Source organism: Daldinia childiae (assembly GCF_008694065.1).
Source record: "Daldinia childiae strain JS-1345 chromosome Unknown Scaffold4, whole genome shotgun sequence".
Classification (NCBI taxonomy): domain Eukaryota; kingdom Fungi; phylum Ascomycota; class Sordariomycetes; order Xylariales; family Hypoxylaceae; genus Daldinia; species Daldinia childiae.
The window spans coordinates 1192445-1215796 of NW_022984645.1; the positions used below are offsets into that span (position 1 = coordinate 1192445).

The window sequence follows — 23352 nt, forward strand, 5'->3', positions numbered from 1 at the left end:
TTTATACCTCCAATTTAGGAAGATGTACAGAAAAGGAAAGAAAAAAAATTTAAGGTTCATGGCCTACATCGCATACAAATGCGGGCGCGGCATCCGAAAAGCCTCAACCGGACTGAGTCTATTTTAAGGTGCACAGATGCTTTTAAGGTGCACTTACCCCAGACCCCACTAGGCTATTCCTGAGCTGTCGAAGCCCCGATAGCCGTAGTGGGTCCCGGCACTTCGGAAGGTTATCGGTCTAGTATGTCGCCATTCGGGCCCCAAAGCACTACAAAGGTGAACAAAGCAAGACCCTAAGACCCTAAATGCCCAAAAGCCAAATTGCTTTGGCGCTGGTTTGGCGGCTGGTCGGCTCTTAGGGGACAAAAATCACCACTTTTTTGACCGCTTCGATGTTTCCATGAGCCAACCAGTCAAGACCAACCAGCGCCAAACAATTGGAAAGTAGGGAAAGTAAGAAAATGCAACTTGCGCCGATTTCGCCATCTTGTTCTACTTGACGTGCAATTGCCCCCGTTCAAGTCCGTCCCTCTTTTTTTTTTGCTTCCCCGGCTTTTTGGCCATCAAGGCCGTCGATACTTGAGAAAAAAAAAAGAAAAAGGAAAAGGAAAAGGGAAGGAAACTAAAAAGGAAAAACTAGGGTACATCATATTATACCGAGCCGTCTAACCCGTCAACCGGCATTATTGGATTGCTAGATCCTGGGGGTCTGCGAGATCCCGTTCAGTCTACGACAACCGAAAGGCGAAGGGAAACGAGCGCAAATCTGTACCGCACTTTGTATAGTTTATCATCGACCCAGCACGCCATCTCACCGCGTTTCACCGTAGTCCTCACCATACTCTCTTCGATGGTGCAATTCGAATAAGATCTTACCAGGGCTTTGTCCTTACATCCGGCCACCAATCTAATTTCCCTCAACTTTCATCATCTATCATTATGGACAGCCTACCGCCAATACCGATACCCAACGGCCACGAGTCGACGTCGAGACACGATGGCCCCATTTTCCTACCAGACCATACCACACCGACGAATCTGAACAATATATCCACCATCAACCGATCTCGTCTGCAGAGACAGTCCTTGTCCTCTGTACCAACCGAACAATCTAAACCGTCAAGGGACAACTGTGATAGACGAAGACCCGAGGATACAGAGGACTCCTCCCGACTACCCAATATGTCCCAACAACTTATGGGCCAATCCGTTACTCCCTTTTTACGGGAACATATCCCCGGGCTGTATGCACCTATAGGAAAGCCCGATCTTCCATCTATGGCTGCTATCACGACAAAGGATCCTAACAGTAAATATTGTTACCGACACCGGCCAGATTCCAAGTGTCGTAGGGCTGCTGACGAGACTAAGATGGGGTTAATCCAGAGCGTATGTTCTTACCCTCCACCTTGAATTACATACCTCTTCACCGATACTGATATTCATGTATAGGAACTCGAAACACTACCTGCTGCCGATAGACAGGCTATTACGAATGTTTGGTCATTGTTTTCTGCTGCTCCCTCAAAGCACCGCGAGCTTATGTTGCAAGGCATCATTACTCAGTGTTGCTTTCCTCAACTATCTACAGTGTCTCGTGAGGTCCACGAACAATTAAAGATAGACTTCCTGTCTGCTCTACCAACAGAGCTATCTCTGAAGATTCTATGTTACCTTGATTGTTCTTCTCTCTGCAAGGCTGCTCAGGTTAGCAGAAGGTGGACCCAGCTATCTGGAGACGACGTCGTATGGCACCGTATGTGTGAGCAACATATCGGACGCAAGTGCGAGAAGTGCCAATGGGGTCTTCCGAGATTGGAGAAGAAGCGGCTAAAAGAATGGAAAATTCAACATCAAGCAAACCTGAACAACCACCGAACGCTGTTGGCCAATGGTCAGGATTCTTCTGTTGTGACGATCGTCAAGCGTGCCGCGTCCTCCCTAGAGGATAAAGAAACGGATTCTTCGAAACGTCAATGTGTCAATGGTGTCGGCAACCAAAACAAGCCAACGAGTACCCAGAAGTTTAGGCCGTGGAAAGATCTATACCGTGAGAGATATCGCGTTGGATCAAACTGGCGGTATGGTAGGTGTACCATTAAAACATTTGGGGGACAGCACACGAACGGTATAACTGCTTTGCAATTCGACGACAACATGCTTGCTACGGGCTCTTATGATTCGAAAATAAAGCTCTGGGATATTGAGAAGGGCGAGGTTATTCGGACTCTCGAGGGTCATACGATGGGAATTCGAGCCCTCCAGTTCGATGATAGGATGCTTGTTTCCGCAAGTTTAGATGGTACGGTCAAAATATGGAACTGGCGAACGGGTGTTTGTATCAACACCCTTAACCACCAAGGCGGCGTCATAACCGTGCATATGGATGGTGGCCTTTTAGCTTCGGGATCCATGGACAGGTCGATCAAAATATTCAACTTTAAAACCCAACAGTCATTTACTCTACGCGGCCACTGCGATTGGGTAAACCATGTTCGCATTGACGCGTCTTCACGTACGCTACTCTCGGCCTCCGACGACTGCACTGTGAAGCTTTGGGATCTCGATTCCAAAGTCTGTATCAAGACATTCGAGGGTCATGTCGGACAAGTACAACAAGTTCTTCCGCTTCCGGACGATTACGAATTTGAAGATGAGACGACCCGTGACGGTGATGCCGTCTCTGTAACCAGCAACCGTAGCAGCACGCCTCCAAACGGTTCGTCTTCTTCGTTTTCGAGCACCCAGGATGTGGATGAGGAGCGAGCAATGTATGGTCCTATCTTCCAGAGCGACCCCGACCGACCGCTACCTCCACGCTATATGCTTACGGGCTCCCTTGACGCAACTATGAGGCTCTGGGACACAGCAACAGGGAAAAGCCCCCGAACCTTCTTTGGTCATGTCGAAGGCATCTGGGGACTGGCGGCTGACTCTCTGCGATACGTTACTAGTGCCAATGACGCTACAGGTAAGAGTTTGATCTAGACTTTTGAAAATTTCCAAGCATTTGCTAATATTTTTATCAATGTAGTCAAAGTGTGGGATTCTCGAACTGGCAAGTGCGAACGAACATTTACTGGCCATGCTGGACCAGTAACCTGTGTCGGGCTCAGTGATAGCCGGATGGCGAGCGGTGGCGAGGACGGAGAAGTGCGGTTATATAGCTTCGAGGGTGAGCCTTCAGAAGTCGAAGAGTTCGGTACCCCTGCTTAACCTTTTGGGGCGCATTTCTGGGTTATCCGATTTACCCCAATGCGGACCAACATTATTCATGGATTGATTTTACAGCGAGTTTGTTTCACGGGGAGGCGTTCAAATATACCACAACTGTTAAAACCGGCTACAAAGGGATGAAAAAGCAGCCAAACTCAAAGGCGACAGCTTATTAATGAAAACTTGATGGCATCAAGGAGGGTCGGCGTCTAATATTTATAAAATTCTAAGGCGTACTGGATAAGGCTTGGCAACGCAGTGATATCGCGTGCTGAAGGGGTGGGTTTTACTTATGGTTAGGATAGAACCCGATATATTCAACATTGTCCAATACATTAAAAATAATTATCTCCTGTGATGCATAATAATGAAAATAGTATTTTGATACGCGGCTTAAGCCTCCCCGCGTTATGCTAACCGTTATATGTTACATGTGAGGCTAGGTTATACTATTTCTTAGACTGGATGATTCATTTATAAATGATGGACCTCTGCACCCCGCGGCTGAAAATCGTATAGTTACATGTAGCTCAAAAGCATTCTTTATTGAATGATTCTAATTTCTTGACTTTGTGTCAGAAGCTCGGCCAAGAAACATTCCAGTTGCATCTCTAACCTCGGCAAGTGAAGTATTAACCACGTTCATAAATTCATATTCTTACTAGAGCCTCAAAGAACTAGACTCTAAAGAACATCTCTACCCGGTAGTATCCGATATGGACCATAAGGTCTAGCTACGTAAGTTGTTGGTACGTACTAATTTGAGATCCTTGTCAAGTCTTATGCCCCGGCCTTCTCTCCCCGCAAAATCACAAGCTCGGCTCTCAGTCGGTAAACACACCTTTTTCGACGTCACAGCTAAATAATCACAGGCCAAAACTTGTCAATATTCTAGCTATAGCAGCAGATAATACGAATGAGGAATCAAGATTATGAGGTACAGGATACTTAGTATTAGTTAATTGACCAATAAGCATAGGAATTTCTCATACTTGAAAGATTCTTAAGGGGCTTAGATCACTTCCCGCCGGCCGTCAATGGCTATCATAACAACATGCGACTAGAGCTCCGGTTTGCCGAACGAGGGCTGATCCGGCAGCCCGTCCACACCAAGAAGAAAGGGAGCAAATATTGGAGTATAGTGTACACACACGCGCGCGCGCGCCCAGGTTAAAGTTTCTGCTGTCATCACTTGTCGTCGATCTAGCCCCTCGACCCCACAGCCAATTGCCTTTCCTAGTACGTACGCAGCCTAGACCCAGGAGGAGAGCACGAGATTATGGGCGTGTCGTTGTCCCAGCCGCGGATCTTTGGTGCTGGCGAGTTAGTCACTTGGTCGACTTCTCCGGTATGGCGGGTACGCAGGTGCAAACTCGACTCCTGGAGCTCGGTAATCCTGGTACCTTGACCGGTCTGGCTTTTTATATAGATGCTTAGATATCCCAGCTCGAGTTCCTAGTTCGGGGTCCTCTTGTAGGTTTTGTCGTCTGCTTCTCCTATTGCTCATGAGTCATAAGTCTCCTATATACGCAACATACCCATACTCGTTAGACTTGATACTTTGTGCTTTGTGCTGCTGTACTCGTACCGAGCTCCCTTCTCCCACGTGCCTCTGCGAAACTCATACACTAAGTACATCTCTCTTTGTTGAAAGGGCTTCCTCTTTCCTCGGTATTACTTAACAGCACGTCGGTGACGGCCATTGCATGTGGTTACCCTCTTACAATACTCCATGGTTCTTCGCCCAGTATCAACAACATAGCTAAGAACAGAAACACGTTGGAGTATAACCTGGGCGAAAGCCCTATACTAATAATACATAATGGCGACAAAAGTAGGAGGAAAGGATGGCAAGGCGCCGCCGACGGCAGCGACGAATCTGATCGGTGCGTTCTTGGACCATACCTGCTCTCAGAAAGCCGGTTTACTATATACTAACATGCATTGAAACAGCTGGCGGCGGAGCAGGTATGATGGAAGCCCTGGCCTGCCATCCTCTCGGTTCGTACTCTATCCATATCCATCATCTCATCATCTTCTCTAATAGCAGCCCTTACGCACAGACACAATAAAAGTACGAATGCAGCTCTCACGACGAGCGCGCCAGCCCGGCGCCCCTAAACGCGGATTCATCCGCACCGGAACCGAAATTGTAAAGCGCGAAACACCACTAGGCTTATACAAGGGACTGGGCGCAGTTCTAACCGGCATCGTACCTAAGATGGCGATCCGGTTCACGTCCTTCGAGGCTTACAAGCAAATGCTAGCCGACACCGAAACGCGCGCGATCTCCGGGAGCGGGACCTTCGTCGCAGGACTCGCAGCAGGCGTAACCGAAGCCGTGGCCGTCGTCACGCCTATGGAAGTCATCAAGATCCGCCTGCAGGCGCAACACCACAGCATGGCGGACCCTCTCGACATACCCAAGTACCGGAACGCGGCTCACGCGCTATACACGGTGGTTCGCGAGGAAGGCTTCGGCGCGTTGTACCGAGGTGTGAGTCTGACGGCGCTGCGGCAGGGCAGCAATCAGGCTGTCAATTTCACCGCGTATACTTACTTCAAGGAAGTGCTGCTGCGGTGGCAGGATGATAAGGGAGGAAGCGCGGTGAGTCTGCCGAGCTGGCAGACTACGCTTATTGGCCTTGTGAGCGGCGCGATGGGGCCGCTGAGTAATGCGCCCATCGATACGATTAAGACGAGGTTGCAGAAGACGCCGGCGGAAGAGGGGGTTTCGGCGTTTAAGAGGATCAGTTTGATTGCTAGGGATATGTTTAGGTGAGCTCATTTTCTGCTTCGTCTTCATCATCTATTCACTCATGTATCAGTGCTAATACTGTATGTATGATATAGACAAGAGGGATTCCATGCGTTCTATAAAGGCATCACGCCGAGAATCATGCGTGTTGCGCCAGGCCAAGCTGTAACATTTACAGTGTACGAATTCTTGAAGGACAAGTTGGAGAAGAGTGGGCCGAGTATGTTGTCGGGGAGGAGGTATGAAGAATAGGAAAGGATATATGATCTTAAGGAGCTGAGTTATGTACTAGCTATAACCCTATGGCGTTGCTTTAACGGGGACCTTGGGCTGGCTATTTTCGATTTAATCACGTTGGTGATATATCATATCATGTTAAGAAATATACCGAAATATAATCGCATTGCTTCCGTATCTCATATGCGTTCTCGCTAATTCCAAGTTCCAAGTTCATCTTCGCCAATATGCTATGTACCTGATGTGATAGAAACAAGTCTCTATGGGACGTTTCACCTGCCGGGTCGTTTAGGTCTTCTGAAAGCCGTCTTAACCTCCGCCTCTGGGAATAACTCGGACGTAACGGACTGTTCGGTGATTTCGCTCGGGTCCTCAAGCTCAAATTTCTTTTCGATATGGAGCCCTGCCTCTTTTGTGGCCACCTCAAGTACGGCACGCTTCATTAGCGGGTACATCATTCGGAACTTAATAGCCTTGGTTCCTGCCGAGGCGGGACATGTGTAGAAGAAAAGTATGACGTTTTTCTCTTCCCCTCCGCTCGGTGGTGTGGCTTTGTATCGGAAGAAAGTGAAGCGGGGTTCAGTTGTCGAAATGCTCTTCACGAGTTCAGGGATTGTGGAAGGCGAGGAGGAATCTTGGAATAGCTCTACGACTTCGGTCTCGGGATTGATTTTCTATTGATTCCAGTTAGTATGTGTATCCCCTGGTTCTATTGCTCGAAGAACTCACAAGCATCACCAGTCCGGTTCCCTCCTCACGACCAAGAGCGCTTAGGGCGACCAACGCATCGGTAGCGACGGGCATGTTCATAGTTTTGCTGAGATGGATTTCACGAACACCCGTGCCGGCACCAGCTTCGGCCTCAGCTCTCTTAACCTCACCCAAAGTTCTCTCCTCTTCGGTCAAGGGTGCCTCAAGTTGATTATGACGGTCATGCTTTTTGAACCCCTCGGCACTCAGCTCTTCAGCCATGGTTGCGAAGATTGTCTCACGGAAGTGATCGGATCCCAACTCACGCACCAACGTCAACCGTGTCGCCGCGAACAGCATCTTTTGCCGTACCTTGGCCGTGTCGGGCACATAGGTAACAGCTATTAGGTAGGGAGCTGTGTCATATCTTCGTAGAATAACATAGAGGGGTTCATCGGGTTTTATGTAAGAGGATAGCTTCGGAAGGTCGGCATCGAAACTGCTCGATGGAGAGGATCGCGGGAGTGTAATTGACGGAGTCAGGGACTCTCCGGTGATAGTTACGAGAAGTCCGAATTGTGATGAGTCGCCCAAGAACTTGTTGAACTGAGTGACAAGCTCCTGAGAAGCTGAAGTTCACGAAAGTAAGCTAAGTTATCTTTAAGTTAAGAATAGGGGTTGATATAATACCAGATATTCCGGACTGCATCCTGGGTTTGCGTTGAGACCTTGTAGTCTCTTTATATTAAATAAATCTTTCTAGAGTCTAAATCGGAGTGTTTTTTTTTAAAGGCAACGACTATAGACTACCTAAGGTAGGTACCTACTTATGTGAGGTAAGTAGCGTTGTCGGTGATCCTACCTAACACAACTCAGCTCGCAGGTCTGAAGATGTAAAGTAAAGATATTAGGGCTGGCGCGGCCTGAAAAGTTGCAAGGATGCCCCTCCATCATCAGCCCATTGCTGCAACGCTGAATGGTGCGGGGTGCGGGGCCTGAAGAGGGATACCTGCATAGGTCTGCATATATGTATAATAATTGTTTCATAAAAGTATAGCTATATGTGATAATTACATACTCTCGTTTCATAATAACAGGTAGGTAGTTTAGATACCTAACGTTTAATTTCCAAGTCTTCATTCCTAAACATCCTCTCAAAATAACAACTCTTGATCCCTTACTCATTTTTCTGCTTTCTCACTCGCCTCTGTCCATGCAGATATATATCCGAACGGAACCCATTTGACCACACTTTCAATATGAGAAATTAATCCGTTATCAACTTTGATCAACTGCGGAATCATATAAGTCCCCGGAACACGACCTGCCGGCGACAGTGGACCGGGACCGTTGGCAGGTTCATCCACTAGAATCACGGCCAACACGACTCCTCTCTTACTATCCGCAACTAGGATTCGTCGATCACGCACTGTTGTTGTAGTGTTAGAGAGACCATTAGGAGTCGGTCCCTTTCCATCCAGCTGATCAGCGCAAGTCAGACCCCCTTGGCCAAAGTTGTCACGCCTAGTGCACTCTTCTGCAAATGGCACTCCCTCGCTTGAATGCTTTTCTAGGCCATCGAAATATGCACTCAATAATTCTGGCGGAATCTCACCATTGGTGCTATATGCTTGAAACACAGAGTCGAGGAAACTTGTGGTATTACCCTCCCACTCGACTGGAAGCGGAGGGCGCATAAGCGTTACTGTCCCGCCACGACTATCAGTAGCTTCTCCACGCACAACGTTGGCTTCGATCTCTGTTATTTGGCCGTTGTCGACCTTGATACGTAGCGAAAGGACTCCCGGTATACTGTGCTCCGTACTGAATCCCCAGTAGCCAACCGTCCCGCTTTCCGAATCGCATACGACTGCTCCATACCTGTCCGTCCAAGTAATTGCTTCCAGTGTCTCCCATAGACCATCACCAAATGCTACAAATTGGCCATTCTCAGAGTAAAGTACACCCTTCGCTAGGGGTAGACGCGTGTGATCATGGACCCGGATCGCCATGAGTACATCTCCCACTACATTCTCGAGGCAGACCTGGTCGCACGGAATGGGATACGTGGTAAAGTTTGTACCGGGCCCGCTGAGATCTACAGGTGGAATATCGGGAAATGCTGCTCGCATGTTATAAGGAACTTCAATTAGTGTCATCTCGATGCGATAAAGCTTCTCGCCACGCAAGCGAAATGCCTCCATGGCTCTCAACGAACGAGGCGTTTCGAAATAACGCGGGATTGGCGAGGATGTGCCATTCACGCTAGGCAACGATTTCACCGTAGCATTATGATCTAAAGTAGTGATGGCAAAGACGGCCTGGCGCTCCTCATCCACTACGGGAAAGTGGCGTTCCCGGATTCTTGTGACAAAGCCAAGAAATCCTGTCTGAAATTGCTCCTCGCAAGTTAGAGAAGCGAATGCCGTATCGTTAGAATGGCCATAAGGATCACCGGTCTTGACGTTTGTCGTTTGAAGACCATCTTCCAGACGATTACACTCTTTGTCAAAGAAGCTGTAGTCACCATTTGGGTCGTTTCCCTGCATGCCGGTGTAATATTTGTTAGTTTGTGAGATCAGCTCGTCTCGGGTAATCCGTTCCTCGGGCGGTACAGCTTCGAGCCAAACGGCTTCCGGCTGACCTCGTTGTTCATAGAGCTCTGCGCCGCCAGAATCACGTGTGATTTGTGATTCGATTTCGCTTATCTTTCCGTCCTCCTCTACCTTGAGGCGCACAAGATAAATAGCACCAACGCCATTCTCGGTAATGGTAGTGATGGTCGCGACCTGGCCTGCTTCGGGATCAGAGAACGTGTGGTTATATTTTCCTAGTGACTCCACGATATGCCACTCGCCAGTGCCGAACGGTAATATTTGATCGTTCTCTACGTATTTCACGTCCGAAGTCGTCGGCAAACTCGATGGGTCGTGGGCTACTAAGGCATTAAGGTAGTCCGAGATTAGGCCTTCTAAGCAAGATCTCTCACAGCGTTCAGCCAGTGTTGTAGAGCTGAGCGCTAACACCGACAAGCCAGCCCCGATGGCCTTACGAACCGTAGCAATCATCGTTCACCTTTCTCGCTGATTCCCTACCGACTTTGATATTTTCCAAATCTCGCCAATAGACCTTTTAGAGTTAGGTAAGGAATATTTCTTACATTACGCCTACGGATGTCCTTTAAATATGGCAAGCATTCTCCGCAAAATTAAATGCCGGAAAAATTGATCCTCATACCCTCGGCGCGGGGGGTCTAATCCAATGCATGACTGCTGATCTCTTGAATGACAAGGGTGGTGGTTATTTTGCCTAACCTTAGATTACTTCATTCATATAGCTTCACGTTTAAGTGGTTTTTATCTGAAGTACTTTATTAGGCTCAAGGGGTGCTATAAATAACCTGGCACTATCGACTAAAACAACTAAACCACGCGGGACCCAATAATATGCGTGTTAATCATTTGCGGCTGTATGAAGGGTTCTGGATCAGTAGTTCTTATATACAATCTATTTAAAGTCAGAAGATACATATAGGGCTTGGGTTGTCATATTATTCCCTTAACATAGTACCTCGACCCAGATGTTAGCACAGTAGGTACATATATTGGGAGATTGTTAAGCGTGGAACCTCAGTTTGCTCCTGATTTAGACTTTGGAAGTCAGATAATAGGAAAGTTTTAGTAGAACGAGGTGATTCTGACCTGTTTTAATATAACCTTTCGATGAATTTACGAAGTTTACAATGGTTAATACAATGCTGAGAAGTTTATTGATGAAGTACATACCTAGGTACATATATGACAATAAGTCTGTTCCAATTAGAATGTGATTTCAGGCGTGACCAATTATAGCAGAGTTATACGATGAGCGTTTCATTTCTCTGGCGGGCGTAGGTAGGCTGAGTGAGGTGCTCTAAATAAGTAATACAACTTGTGGCAAGGACCGAAGTATGTTAAAAACTAATGAAAATTGTGATAATACATAAAAATAAGGCTATAGAGTTACAGGAATTCGTAATAAGTTATGCTAAACGCTTAAGGAATATCTTAGTTCCATTAGTATTGAGTCGACACGATAGATGGCAGCAGCTGGAATCTCAATCAAGGTTAAGAAACAAGATAGGCTTATATAATTCATCTTAGATATATAGTCAAGATTAGTACTCTTAAGCCTTTCTGCTTTTTACCATAAGGCCTTCTATACATGGGTACCTCGCAATGAAGAACCTCGAGCAGTAAGAACCGTCTCAACACCTCCTCCCCTTTAAGCTTGGTACTGATACTGGAAGGGTTGTACGATGGCTGAATGCAAGATCTCAACGGCGTTGAAAGCTCCCTTGACCAATAATACTGTTGGGATACTGTATCTGCATCGTAAGCTGCATTAGGTAGCTTCCACCCTAAAACACCCTGCCTAGGTAGGTACCCAAACGGACATGTACCTTTCATGTACTCAAAATCAATCAATCTGTACTTGAAGGGAGTTCCTAGATGAAAAGATAAGAATATCTTGATTCGCACACTTTAAATTACATATACACGACTTTAAATTACATACACCCAACTTTAAATTACATACACACGACTTTATTTTCTAGGCCATTTCGTCTTATATCTTCTTATCTGAATGCTCAGAGCCTCATCACCATGGCCGACTATAACCAGGTACATGAGAACAACTTAGGCAGCGATGCCTTGATCGGAAATTCCACCTTTCAGCATAACGCTGCATATCACGACCTGCAACATGACCCAATTAACGGTCTTCCTGCTCCCCAGACTGCCCCACTTTTGGGAGCACATCTGCAGGAGCATGGAAGGTAATTTTTTTTGTCGAACCAGAAAAGCTGATTGGTTAGGATTTCGGTAGTCGACCGCCACGATGCTTTTACACTAAGAACCCAGATCTGCGTTGATCCCACGTGCTACAAAACCTTCGGGACAAATGAACAACTCCGAAAGCATGGCGAAAAGGAGGGACATAAGCCGTACGGGTGCGTCTGTAGCAAGAAATTTGGTCGATTAGACACTCTTAAACGCCACATCTCTTCTAAGTCCCGCAACGGTCCTCTGTACTCATGCGAACACTGCCCTAATAGCCAAGGCAAGAACCGGTTTGCTCGTCGGGATCATCTCACCCAACATATAAGGCTTGTCCATAAGTCCGAGGCTACTGGAGAGCTAGGTCATCATGCTACGGCCATCGTTTCTAATGCAGAAGCATCTCAGATTATGATGCCCGCCTATGACTGTCCGGTGCTCGGCTGCCCTAGACTCGGTCTTGACGGGTTCGTCCGTAAGGAGGACGTTGATTTGCATGTGGCTTTTATGCATCCTTATAATATGCAGAACAACGTATCCAACCAGCAGTACGAGATGCCTATGCAGTCGGACCAGCACGATGGAGCATCCAGCTCGAACTACCAAGGATACGGGTTTAATGGATCCGAGATCTAGTCCGCCACGGCTATGCCAATTGATATTGTCGATACCTGACTCTTCTTAAGAGTCAAGATTCGACATCACCGAAGGGATAAGATCGTTGAATGTGTTTTTGATTTACTTATTTTTATACTATGATACTAAAGATTTACAATGGTCACTATGTAGAGTCTATTGACTCATTTTCTTGTTGTATTGTTGTAGGAGAGAGATAAAATGGAAAAAGTTCGGAGTTACCAGAGATTGTGATAACTTCGTATATCAGCAGAGAGAAGGGGCTTTTAACGATATTGACGACTTTCCTATTTGTATCTTGGCTATTACTGCCATAGCTCACTCTTTACATAGGTATTAAGTGTGTTCTTCCTATCAACGTTTTTATTGACCTAGATGAAGTGTAGTAGGTAGTTATGTCTTATAAGAGATCTGTATCGTACAGCTTGTACGGACCGATCCGAGAATCAACCGTCTGGCACGGATGAGTAATATGGTCCGTGTCTTCTTGGCGGAGCTCCGTACCCCCTTTAGACCCCGGCCGGTTGGCCGATTCTTATCTCGTTTAGCCCCTCGGACGTTATGCTCTGTCTTATTGGGCCCGGGATCAGCGCTAATTGGAGAATGTTGGACCTTATTCTGGGTAATTTACGTGAAATCGTATTTTCCCCCTTGGCTAGGACCGGAAATGACACGTTAAGGATTGGCACAGTCAGACTTTTGAAATACATTTTTATAAACACAATGATTTTATCGTCCTTTACGATATTTAAATTCGGTTCAATTACATAGTTTTCCTGCGTCTGGTTACGCAGGTCGTGTATTATAATGCATCGCCAAGTTCGCAAGCATAGACGTACCTTAATCCTTCTGACCGGCGCCCTTGCAATATGGTGGATGCTGTCGGCGTCTTTTTCGGGCCTGTGGATCTCGGAATTCGCCAGGCTTGAACGGCATATGAACAGTGATGCATCATCTCCTCCGATCGCATTAAAACAAAGTAGCTTCGATTGGAGTACCGTTCCTTTTCATTTTCCTGCCGAGGAAATAACTCCTTTGCCAACGGGGAAGCCTCGTCGCCTACCTGTTCAGGCTCAATTTCATTCCGAGGCGTCTGCTGATAGACAGGCTCGAGAAGCAAGACGCCTCGAAGTGAAGAAAACCTTCCTCGATGATTGGGCGGCATACAAGAAGTATGCATGGATGAAGGATGCACTGAAGCCAATCTCCGGGGAGTTTCAGGACCAATTCAGCGGATGGGCTGCGACTTTAGTTGACTCCCTCGATACCTTATGGATCTTAGGTTTAAGAGAGGAATTTGACGAGGCGGTCGATGCAGTCTCCAAGATAGACTTCGGTCGATCTAGCTCCACAAGAGTCAACACTTTCGAGACGAACATTCGCTACTTAGGAGGTCTACTTGCAACGTATGATCTTAGCAAGCGAGATGTCTTGCGTTTGAAAGCTATCGAGCTTGGAGACTTGATTTATGTAGCTTTCAACACAGAGAATCGGATGCCCGTTGACTTCATCGATTTTCAGGCCGCCAAAACAGGGAAACCTCTATCTGTCGAGTACTCTGTGGTCTCGGCCTCCCCAGGAACGCTGTCTCTTGAACTGACGCGGCTCTCACAGCTCACGGAAGACCCGAAATATTACGATGCAGCTGCAAGAGTAATGGACGTCTTCTACCGAGGCCAAAATCAAACTTTGATACCGGGTCTATGGCCTACCTATGTCTCTATGAAATCCCAGGATGTTATAACGGGGAACTCATACACTCTTGCTGGCTGTGCTGATAGCTTATACGAGTATCTTCCTAAGGAGTATGCTCTTCTTGGGGGTACGGAGCCGAAGTACGAGATGATGTCTAAGGGGTTCTTGGAGGCCGCTAAGAATAATCTGCTCTTTAGACCTATGGTACCTAACAACATGCAGATGCTTATTGCCAGTAGTGCCAGTGTATCTGCTACAGGTGAGGTGACCTTAGACGAGGAGACTGAGCATCTTGCTTGCTATCTCGGTGGAGTCTATGCGCTAAGTGGGAAATTGTTTGGTAACCCGGGATACATCAATATTGGCGCCAAGTTGACGCTTGGTTGCGTGTATGGGTATCGGTCATTTCCAACGGGAATGATGCCTGAACGACTGAATATGGTAGCTTGCAAGTCGTTTGAAGATTGCGAGTGGGACGAGAAGCGATTTGACGAGGAGAAGCAGAAGCGACGTGAGTGTAAGTTGGCGCATAAATTCCTAAACTATTTGTTTCTTCGTAGCTTTCGAAGTAGTCAACTTGATTCATTTTCTGGTCTCGTAACTAGCACCTACTGATTTCTGATGATATAGGGAAGGACCATCTTCCTCTTGGATTCACCACTGCTAAAGACCCCCGGTATATCCTAAGACCTGAGGCGATAGAGAGTGTGTTCATCATGTATCGTATCACTGGGAATGCAGTTTGGCAAGACATAGGATGGGATATGTTCACGGCCATCGCGAACGGAACTAAGACCAATCGGGGGACTCATGCGGCGGTAAAAGACGTGACCCGCATGGCGGATGTTCTACCAAAAGAGGACTATATGGAGGTGAGTACGAATATGCGTATTTATCTTATAATACTGACGTTTAAATACAGAGTTTTTGGTTAGCAGAGACTTTGAAATATTTTTACCTGCTCTTCTCGACTCCTGACGTCATTAATCTCGACGACTATGTGCTCAATACTGAAGCACATCCTTTTCTCAGGCCAAAATGATCAAATCATTTTTTATTATTAGCGTCTTCTGCAGTAAAATTGCGTGTAGATAGATAGGTTAGTTGAGTATTTTCTGTAGTTAGTGTCTCGGCTTGTCGTATAATTGGTAATAGTATTCTGTAAATTCTGCTAACGCGTCGTAGTAAACAGAAGTGATTCTATTCAAGTTCAGGTTTAAGTGCATGGTGGATATTTTTGCTACGACTTTCCATCGGTGACTAGTCGAAAAAGAAAAAAGAAATTACTTCCTCATGCCTTTTACACTCTACCTAGTGTCATCTATAGATGTTAGCGTAATATGAGAAACTATGCCTAGAACTTTAGAAGAATCTAACATTTACAATATCGACCTCATGACGAGATTATTATAGGTGATGCTGCGGAGCCGCTGCTAAGCCAGCCTTCAATAGTTTTCCAGAGACAAGATTTCGAAGCACTAAAGCAATGAGCTGTTGTTTAATAAGGCCGAGGCTATATCTATTGTAGTTAGTGTCCGAATATTACTCCGCATAATCTCCAGCTTCATCCTTGGCCTCAAAACGGACTTCTCCGCAAACCCCACAGAATCTCCAATATCCAAGCATTCCGAAGTCACATCGTGACCTTGCGGCGGAACAAAATTACGAAAATTAGACCGAAAGGCTTATGAACTATTATATAAATACTACAGACGACTGCTTATGATGATGTACTTATTAGCCACTCAGGATTCGGAACTCATCTTGAGGGAGCCTCATCTTTCACATCTCAAGACACGATGAAGCTTTCACCAGCTGTTTTGGCGGGAACCCTTGCCGCAAGGCAAGAGATCGACTACAATGCGGCACCGCCAAACTTGTCAACTCTCGCCAACTTGACTCTCTTCAATACATGGCGGCCGAAAGCGCATGTCCTTCCGCCAACTGGGCAGATAGGCGATCCCTGTATGCATTATACCGATCCCGAAACTGGGCTCTTCCATGTCGGTTGGTTGCATAACGGTGCTGCTGGTGCCACGACAGACGATCTCGTTACGTATCATGATGCCAATCCAGAAGGACGGCCGTTCATAGTAGCGGGCGGGAAGAATGATCCAATCGCAGTATTCGATGGGTCGGTCATCCCTAGTGGTATCGACGGCAAACCTACCCTTCTGTATACGTCTGTGAGCTTCCTACCTATTCAATGGACTATCCCATACACACGAGGAAGTGAGACGCAGTCTTTAGCGGTATCTTATGACGGAGGTCGTAACTTCACGAAACTTGAACAAGGTCCTGTTATTCCCTCGCCGCCTTTCGCAGTCAATGTGACAGGTTTCCGCGACCCTTTCGTCTTCCAGAACAGCCAGCTCGATACCGAACTCGGAAGTGCGCCCGGAACTTGGTATAACGTTATCTCTGGAGGCGTCCATGGAGAGGGGCCTAGCCTATTCCTCTACCGACAACACGACCCAGAGTTCCAGTACTGGGAAGAGTTGGGTCAATGGTGGCATGAACCCGCTAACACAACCTGGGGCAATGGTAACTGGGCTGGTCGGTGGGGATTTAACTTTGAAGTCGCCAATATCTTCAGCTTGGATGAGCAAGGCTACAATGCTGGGGGCGAAATCTTCACAACCTTGGGCGCTGAATGGTCGATGGACCCGATCGTGCCACAAGTTTCGGGTTTCCGCGAGATGCTTTGGGCAGCTGGAAATGTTTCTCAGGTAGATGGAAAACCCAAGTTTCAACCAACTATGGCCGGAAAGTTTGACTGGGGAGCTTCTGCATATGCCGCTGCTGGCAAGGAGTTACCGGCAACCTCGAAAGCCTCCCAGAAAAGCGGCGCTCCCGATCGTTTCATCTCCTATCTATGGTTGACAGGAGATTTCTACGATACTCTGGACTTCCCGACTAATCAGCAGAATTGGACCGGTGCACTCCTCCTCCCGCGTGAGTTGAGTGTCGGAAAAATCTGCAATGTCGTTGACAATCAACTTGTTCGTGAAACCGGGTCTTGGCGGGTTGGTAGTAGCGATTCTGGTGTCGTTGAACTAGTGACCTTAAAGCAGGGGATCGCGCGTGAAGCACTGGCCGCATTAACCAGCGGTAGCTCTACTATCGAACCAGGTCGGAGTTTGAACTCACCAGGCGTTATACCATTCCAAACCATTCCCGAAAGCAAATTTTATGTGATCACCGCATCGCTTTCTTTCCCCAAGGCTTGTCGCGAGAGTGGTTTACGAGCTGGCTTCCAGATCTTGTCTTCTGAATACGAGAGCACGACCATCTACTACCAATTCTCCAACGAGTCCATCATCATCGACCGCAGCAATACCAGTGCCGCGGCAAAGACGACGAATGGTATCGATTCTCGTAACGAAGCAGGCCGATTACGTCTGTTTGACTTGGTGCAAGATGGCCATCAGGAGATCGAAAGACTTGATTTAACTATAGTGGTCGATAATTCCATTGTCGAAGTGCACGCTAATGGGAGATTCGCTATAAGTACTTGGGCTCGGTAAGTGTCTATTTGGTTCCTCATCTTTGACATACATTCTAACATTTTAATAGATCTTGGTATGCTGCTTCCCGAGAAATTAAATTCTTCCACGACGGTGAAGGTGAAGTAGTATTCGGAGACGTGACTGTTCACGAAGGGCTATATGATGCCTGGCCCGATCGAAAGGCCGAGCAGTAAAGCAGCAAAGTAAATAATAATATTCAATAATCTTTTTCAATTCGTCGTTTTGGCGGAGAATAAAGTAATAATCATGATGATCTATGTAGTAGGGATTCCGATCCTTCATCCATTAGCTAACTTGATGGTAATCACTTCATTACCACCTGGCTAAACAAATTATCCTTGAAGTGTCAGAACTTAAAAAATAAACAATCGTATGTCGTCGAAAAAAACGAGGAGCGTAGACGATGATACGCTGCGCCACGATAAGTTTCATCAGACATGTCAGTCCAGGTCCAAATCAGCCGATTGGACCAGCGTATCTCCCACCAATTCCGTCTGTTATTCAACCAATCATCCCTACGATAATCTCGGTGCCTTGAGCGATCGGCACTCCGCCGCCTCTCCTCTAAAGCCAAGAGGCGTGGTTTTGGTCCATTTTCTACTTTTTTTATCGTATTTTATTTTTGTACTTCTATACTTACGAACCCCTCTCCTCTTAACCGTCAGGCCGCTCCTCGACTTAAATCGGATTAACCTGCATGTAGTCCAAGGCAGCAGTATAACGGATTTGATTTATTTTGATGCGCTAAACGTTCAAAATGGAGCGTCCACCCTCTGCTACGACTTCTAAGATGTCCGTCACCGGAAGACGGGATTACGGTATGAAGTTTATTGCAGATATGGATGACCTTGCTGGTAGCACTGTCAACGTTGGTTCGCACGTGCAACCGCCTCTAACAGGATCTCACGAATCTGTCAAGACATACGGAGGCACTCCGTATTGGGAGAGGCAGCCTGAAGTTATGAATACTAGACACGATGAAGAGGACGACTTCGATGAAGGTTGTCATCCATTCTGGACGTCATGGTGGGATATGATTAGGGGAATGGGATTAATTCTCGCTGGCGCGCTTAAAATTCCTTTTACTATTGGGCACGGTATAGCAAAGGCGCTACATTTCACCCCAACATTATATAACGACACCACTGTTCGGAAGTGGTTTCAGATCACCGGTTTCCCATCGGGAATCGTCGCTGCTGTCCAGGTAAGAGTTTATAATCACCTCGCCTCACCCGTCGATTCTGACATGTTTCACCGCAGGCATTTTTATACGGGATTCTCGATGGTTCTACAGACTGGTTCGTGTTGCCGTATAAGTGCGCCAAAAAGGATGGATTCCTTGGATTTTTCAAAGGATTCATACAGGGAATTGGTAGCATAATATTCAAACCATCTGCTGGTGAGTTTAGTCCCAGCCACTTCTCATATCCTACATTCAAGTCGTGACCACCCATCTAACAATAACAGGTGCCATCGGATTAGCGTCGCATCCGTTCTATGGTATATATAAGGAGGTGGCAAAATTTAAAGTGGAATTTAAACGTGAGCGTCGGCCTCGACAAGATGTCGGGTCTCTAATATAGTGCTCGACCTAATATAAATTCACTAATCGGCCTAACTGTCCCGCCAGGAATCCCCTTTCAATCCGGACGACGAGTTCAGAAAGAGAAAAGCCCCGTGTAGGTGGCTATAACGCCTTCTAATTCGAACTTGAGATGAGCTCTTGTAGTCAACTGACTGTAATTACGAGATGGAATCACGGAGCAAATGTTAGTTACTGCTCACGGAAGCGTATCTTCGAGACGTTTCATAGGATTTAATGGAGCATATATGTGTAACTAGGCACCTATATGTATACCGGGCACCTAAATCACGGTGTTTACCGGAAGTTATGGCTTGGGTATTGTAGTTGACGATTGTGTAGTACTAGGATTACGGCGAGATAATCATTTACATCATATAATGACTACCTACCTACCTACCTATATTTCAAAGAATATACGAGAGTAAACAATCGCAAAGCTACTCTGCAATAAAGCCACATGATTATGGCTTCTGGAAAAGATTAGCTATCGTCTTGAATAGCTCAAAAATTCCAGTTGTATAGCGTTCTATTAAATGATCACTTTTAGCGAGAACCCCCCAACCTTAGGTAGTCAACTGAAGTATTTTGATATGTCCAAAGGGAAATGCGGGGCACCAAAGAACAGCCGTCGATATATATGGTCGGCATGATACCCCTGAAACCATATAATAAAGACTTGTGTCTTTCATTCCAATAGATTTCTGACTTGAGTAAATCTATTTTCGAATACTGTTATCTACCATGTCGTGACGAATAGAATATAACCGGCTGGAATTCTCTCAAGTCGTATTGGAGGGTAACAGATGACGCAATTTTGGTGTGATGTTGCTCATTTCTCCAACTTGGCTACTACACACTAACTATTGGGACATAATTGTAGATAATACGATACAGAAAGAATAATAATCTCATTGTGCAAGTACAAAAATAAGCGAGTTCAGCTGAGTTTCCTTGACTCCGAGAATAGTAAATATGTCAACAACAACAACCGTGACGTTTGTGACGCCAAAGGCGCCCGCGCCACCGGGTCAGCCCGATATCTCGTATGCTCCGGACTACGATAAGTGGCAGGCCCGAGCAGCTCGTCGGCTGAAAGAGGGGAACTTGCCGACTGCCGTACCGGAAGGTTTCCCGGCGCAATTGAAGGGTGATTTAGTCTGGGAAGGTGAAAATGTGGCGGACACTTATGACTGGACCTACGTTCTCAATGACGAACAGCTTAATGAGATAGAACAGGCTGTGACTTACTTTAAAGGTAAGTTATGGCATTTGAATTTCTATGTGTCTTGATCTCTTATTAACTAACTTTATCAAGGATTGGGTTTGTCACTGGGCCATCTCACTGTAGAGACGTTCCCGCTGCCGAACCTCCACACGGAATTACGCCGGTTATCTGCAGAATTGCACAACGGGCACGGTTTCTTCGTGATTCGAGGCCTACGAGTCGATGACCACTCTCGGGAAGAAAATGTCATCATCTATGCGGGCATATCCGCGCACATTGCTGCTCAGCGCGGCCGACAGGACCACAAGTATAATGGTCAGACAGCTGATGTGGTCCTTAGCCACATTAAAGATTTGACCTGGTCGCAGAACAATGGATCCATTGGCAGTCCGGCCTATACCACTGATAAACAGGTCTTCCACACGGATTCAGGAGATATTGTATCTTTGTTTGCCCTCGAAACATCGGCAGCGGGTGGTGCTAGCAAATTGGCGAGTACATGGCGGGTATATAACGAAATTGCTGCTACTCGTCCGGACCTTATCCATACCTTGTCTCAAAGTTGGGATATGGAAGTGTGAGTTGTTTCTTAAGACGTGGTCTCATTTGCCATCAGATTATTTCGAGATTCGGGCAATGCAGGTGCATCAGTTTCACTAATATGTGGTCCGCATCCTAGATTTGAGAAAGCCGACAAGCAGTACGTGGAAAGACCGCTACTGTATCACTTCCCTGCGACGGATTCATCCCCGGAGCGGGTGGCCCTACAATATGGCCGACGGTACTTCGTCGGCTTCGGTGCCCTCCCACGCAGATCTAACATCCCGCCTATCTCAGAGGCTCAGGCTGAAGCTCTTGATACAATCCATTTCCTAGGTGAGAAATACTGCGTGAATACCGACTTCCAAAAAGGAGATATCCAGTATATAAATAACCTCGCCGTATTCCACGCAAGAGACGGATTTACCGACACGTTAGAAAAGCGGTAAGCATGCCTTCAACCCACACAGCCGTGAACGCGTTTATTTGTGTTGCTGACAAAACTTATTCTCTTTATATAGCCGCCACCTTTTACGTTTATGGCTGCGGGACCCTGAAAATGCTTGGCCAACCCCTGAAGCTTGGAGGTACCGTTGGGCACAACTTTACGAAGGCGTTACACCAGAGGGACAGGTATTTCCTCTTGAACCGTTTATTCGTAGTGCTGGAAATAAGGGGAGATAAGGTTGACCGCGTGTGCGTGATCTATGTCTACACCAAAATGCTAGAAAAGCTGCATATCCATCGCTATGTTGAAAAGGAAACCTCTCGTCAAGTGGGGAATTCCGACCCTGTACCTAAAGCCAAAGACGCCGAAACCCATTATTAAAAATCTACTCTAGGAGAATTTCATAATCGTCCTTTGCAACTCGCACAGGCTCATTTCCGCTTCCATATTTACGTCGGACAAGCTCGAAGATTATTAAACCAGCACTGGTACTTGGCACCTGTCGAACTGTAGTAATTTGTTAGATATATCTCCTATAAAATCGATATAAACTAGGCATTGGCTTGTCTATGGGAGGGCAAGACGTACTAGTATTCCACCAAAATCCGCGATATAACCACCGTGTCAGACCTTTCCCTTCCGAGGTTGCTTCGGCGGTGCACTTAGTCCAAGTCTCTTGGTAGGCGTGATAATAAGCTCGGAGCATGCGCCATCTACGCCTTGGCTTATCAGGATTCGCTGCTGCCGAGTTTCTCAACTTCGCTGCTTTAGCGTCGAGATCTTCTAGATGATCCCAATGTTCAACTTGAATATGATTTAATGGGTGAAGAATTAGCTGTTGGGTGAGTGAGGCCGTGAAGCCAGCGAATAACAGGAACATCGGTTCAATTGCGTAGTGCGGACGTATTACAACTGGGCGGCTACCATCTTTCGTAGTATTGTCATTTGAGCTCTTGTGGGTGGGTGGTCTCTTTTGGGCCAACACATCAACAACATCAGGCTGCAGTCCACCATAATACCATGTGATGAACCGATAAAAACCTTGGGCCTTCACAAACTCGAAAGTGCTAAAGAAAACCGCACTTCCGAAACTATCTTTTAAGAAAGATAGTCCCCATCCTGCAAATATCCCTCGCAGTCCTATTTCCCGAAGCTTTTCTGCTGAGAAGGCCCACATGCTCCTCGGTTTCCCGTTCTCATTACCGGAAATGAGATCACGGTGGTCATATCTCGCCTGTATAGCATCAAGTGGTGCTGCAACAACGCTTTGGATGCTTCCGGCTATGAATCCTGCAGTGAAGGTATGGATCGGGTCTGGCGGAGGAAATATCCTCTTCGGCGCCCTCGATGTCTCCTCATGTAGCTGAGCTAAGATATGTAAATAGCTGGTATATAGTACAGCGCCAACTCCAACATTTGCCATAAGAGGCGGGAGAATCTGCTGTGGTACGACGCTCCATCCGTGCTGCTGAATGACGGACGCGAGTAAGCCCGGGGTAGTACCTCGTGCCCACATCCATGCTTGTTTGAAGGTGAAGCCTACTCTCGAAGCAGTTTGGCTATTAGCAGCAGCACGGGCTAGTAACTCCGTCTGAGTTTGATGCACACTCCGGGCATATGCAAGGTAGTCAACCCGTGTCCGGAAGAAAGCCTTAACAGGAGCCCTGAAGTAAAAAGCGATGGCCTGAGCACTCAAGGCCCGAACACCGGCGGCGGACGCGGCAGTTGCAGCATTATTGCGCGATGGATTATCTGAACCTAAATCGGATGGTATTACAGGGAGAACCCCAGTATATATATCCCGGGGCGAGCCATTAATATCATCGCGACCTGGTGGCATTGTCCTCATAAGTCATTTTGAGGTTATGATGATGAATGAAGTCTGATCGAGTTTGGAGTCTTTTGCGGGGAATTGTCGGGTGAATAATTTGTTGCGAAATAATGAATTTAGATAGGTTAGGTACATAAATAT

General features: G+C 46.7%; 9 protein-coding genes across 10 annotated transcripts; 6 read left to right on the top strand and 3 right to left on the bottom strand.

Moving 5' to 3' along the window:
• Positions 1-939: 939 nt before the first annotated feature.
• Positions 940-3216, top strand: GL218_04657 (putative E3 ubiquitin ligase complex SCF subunit sconB; the record flags this gene model as incomplete). Its single annotated transcript, XM_033581276.1, has 3 exons — positions 940-1389; positions 1453-2971; positions 3035-3216. The coding sequence occupies 3 exons, from the start codon at positions 940-942 to the stop codon at positions 3214-3216; spliced, it is 2151 nt and encodes a 716-aa protein (XP_033435549.1).
• A 1822-nt stretch (positions 3217-5038) lies between these two features.
• GL218_04658 (Succinate/fumarate mitochondrial transporter) lies at positions 5039-6226 on the top strand (the record flags this gene model as incomplete). The annotated part of the gene is made up of 4 exons (XM_033581277.1): positions 5039-5102; positions 5170-5217; positions 5280-5994; positions 6070-6226. The coding sequence occupies 4 exons, from the start codon at positions 5039-5041 to the stop codon at positions 6224-6226; spliced, it is 984 nt and encodes a 327-aa protein (XP_033435552.1).
• A 257-nt stretch (positions 6227-6483) lies between these two features.
• Positions 6484-7610, bottom strand: GL218_04659 (Twinfilin; the record flags this gene model as incomplete). The annotated part of the gene is made up of 3 exons (XM_033581278.1): positions 6484-6885; positions 6941-7530; positions 7592-7610. 3 exons carry the CDS (start codon positions 7608-7610, stop codon positions 6484-6486), a joined length of 1011 nt encoding a protein of 336 aa, XP_033435551.1.
• A 472-nt stretch (positions 7611-8082) lies between these two features.
• Positions 8083-9969, bottom strand: GL218_04660 (uncharacterized protein; the record flags this gene model as incomplete). Its single annotated transcript, XM_033581279.1, has 1 exon — positions 8083-9969. One exon carries the CDS (start codon positions 9967-9969, stop codon positions 8083-8085), a length of 1887 nt encoding a protein of 628 aa, XP_033435131.1.
• A 3195-nt stretch (positions 9970-13164) lies between these two features.
• On the top strand, positions 13165-15094 carry GL218_04661 (Endoplasmic reticulum mannosyl-oligosaccharide 1,2-alpha-mannosidase; the record flags this gene model as incomplete). The annotated part of the gene is made up of 3 exons (XM_033581280.1): positions 13165-14569; positions 14683-14924; positions 14975-15094. 3 exons carry the CDS (start codon positions 13165-13167, stop codon positions 15092-15094), a joined length of 1767 nt encoding a protein of 588 aa, XP_033435132.1.
• Positions 15095-15851: 757 nt separating this feature from the next.
• On the top strand, positions 15852-17755 carry GL218_04662 (uncharacterized protein; the record flags this gene model as incomplete). Its single annotated transcript, XM_033581281.1, has 2 exons — positions 15852-17575; positions 17629-17755. 2 exons carry the CDS (start codon positions 15852-15854, stop codon positions 17753-17755), a joined length of 1851 nt encoding a protein of 616 aa, XP_033435133.1.
• Positions 17756-18339: 584 nt separating this feature from the next.
• Positions 18340-19165, top strand: GL218_04663 (putative udp- transferase protein; the record flags this gene model as incomplete). Its single annotated transcript, XM_033581282.1, has 3 exons — positions 18340-18786; positions 18843-18981; positions 19050-19165. The coding sequence occupies 3 exons, from the start codon at positions 18340-18342 to the stop codon at positions 19163-19165; spliced, it is 702 nt and encodes a 233-aa protein (XP_033435134.1).
• Positions 19166-20139: 974 nt separating this feature from the next.
• GL218_04664 lies at positions 20140-21761 on the top strand (the record flags this gene model as incomplete). 2 transcript variants are annotated; one of them, XM_033581284.1, is made up of 4 exons in its annotated part: positions 20140-20422; positions 20483-20969; positions 21072-21268; positions 21454-21761. In XM_033581284.1, the coding sequence occupies 4 exons, from the start codon at positions 20140-20142 to the stop codon at positions 21759-21761; spliced, it is 1275 nt and encodes a 424-aa protein (XP_033435136.1). The 2 variants fall into 2 exon arrangements, with proteins under 2 accessions (XP_033435136.1, XP_033435135.1); XM_033581283.1 differs by having other exon boundaries at positions 21072-21377; positions 21454-21616.
• Positions 21762-21765: 4 nt separating this feature from the next.
• On the bottom strand, positions 21766-23229 carry GL218_04665 (putative mitochondrial carrier protein; the record flags this gene model as incomplete). The annotated part of the gene is made up of 2 exons (XM_033581285.1): positions 21766-21887; positions 21969-23229. 2 exons carry the CDS (start codon positions 23227-23229, stop codon positions 21766-21768), a joined length of 1383 nt encoding a protein of 460 aa, XP_033435137.1.
• Between the last annotated feature and the right edge of the window lie 123 nt (positions 23230-23352).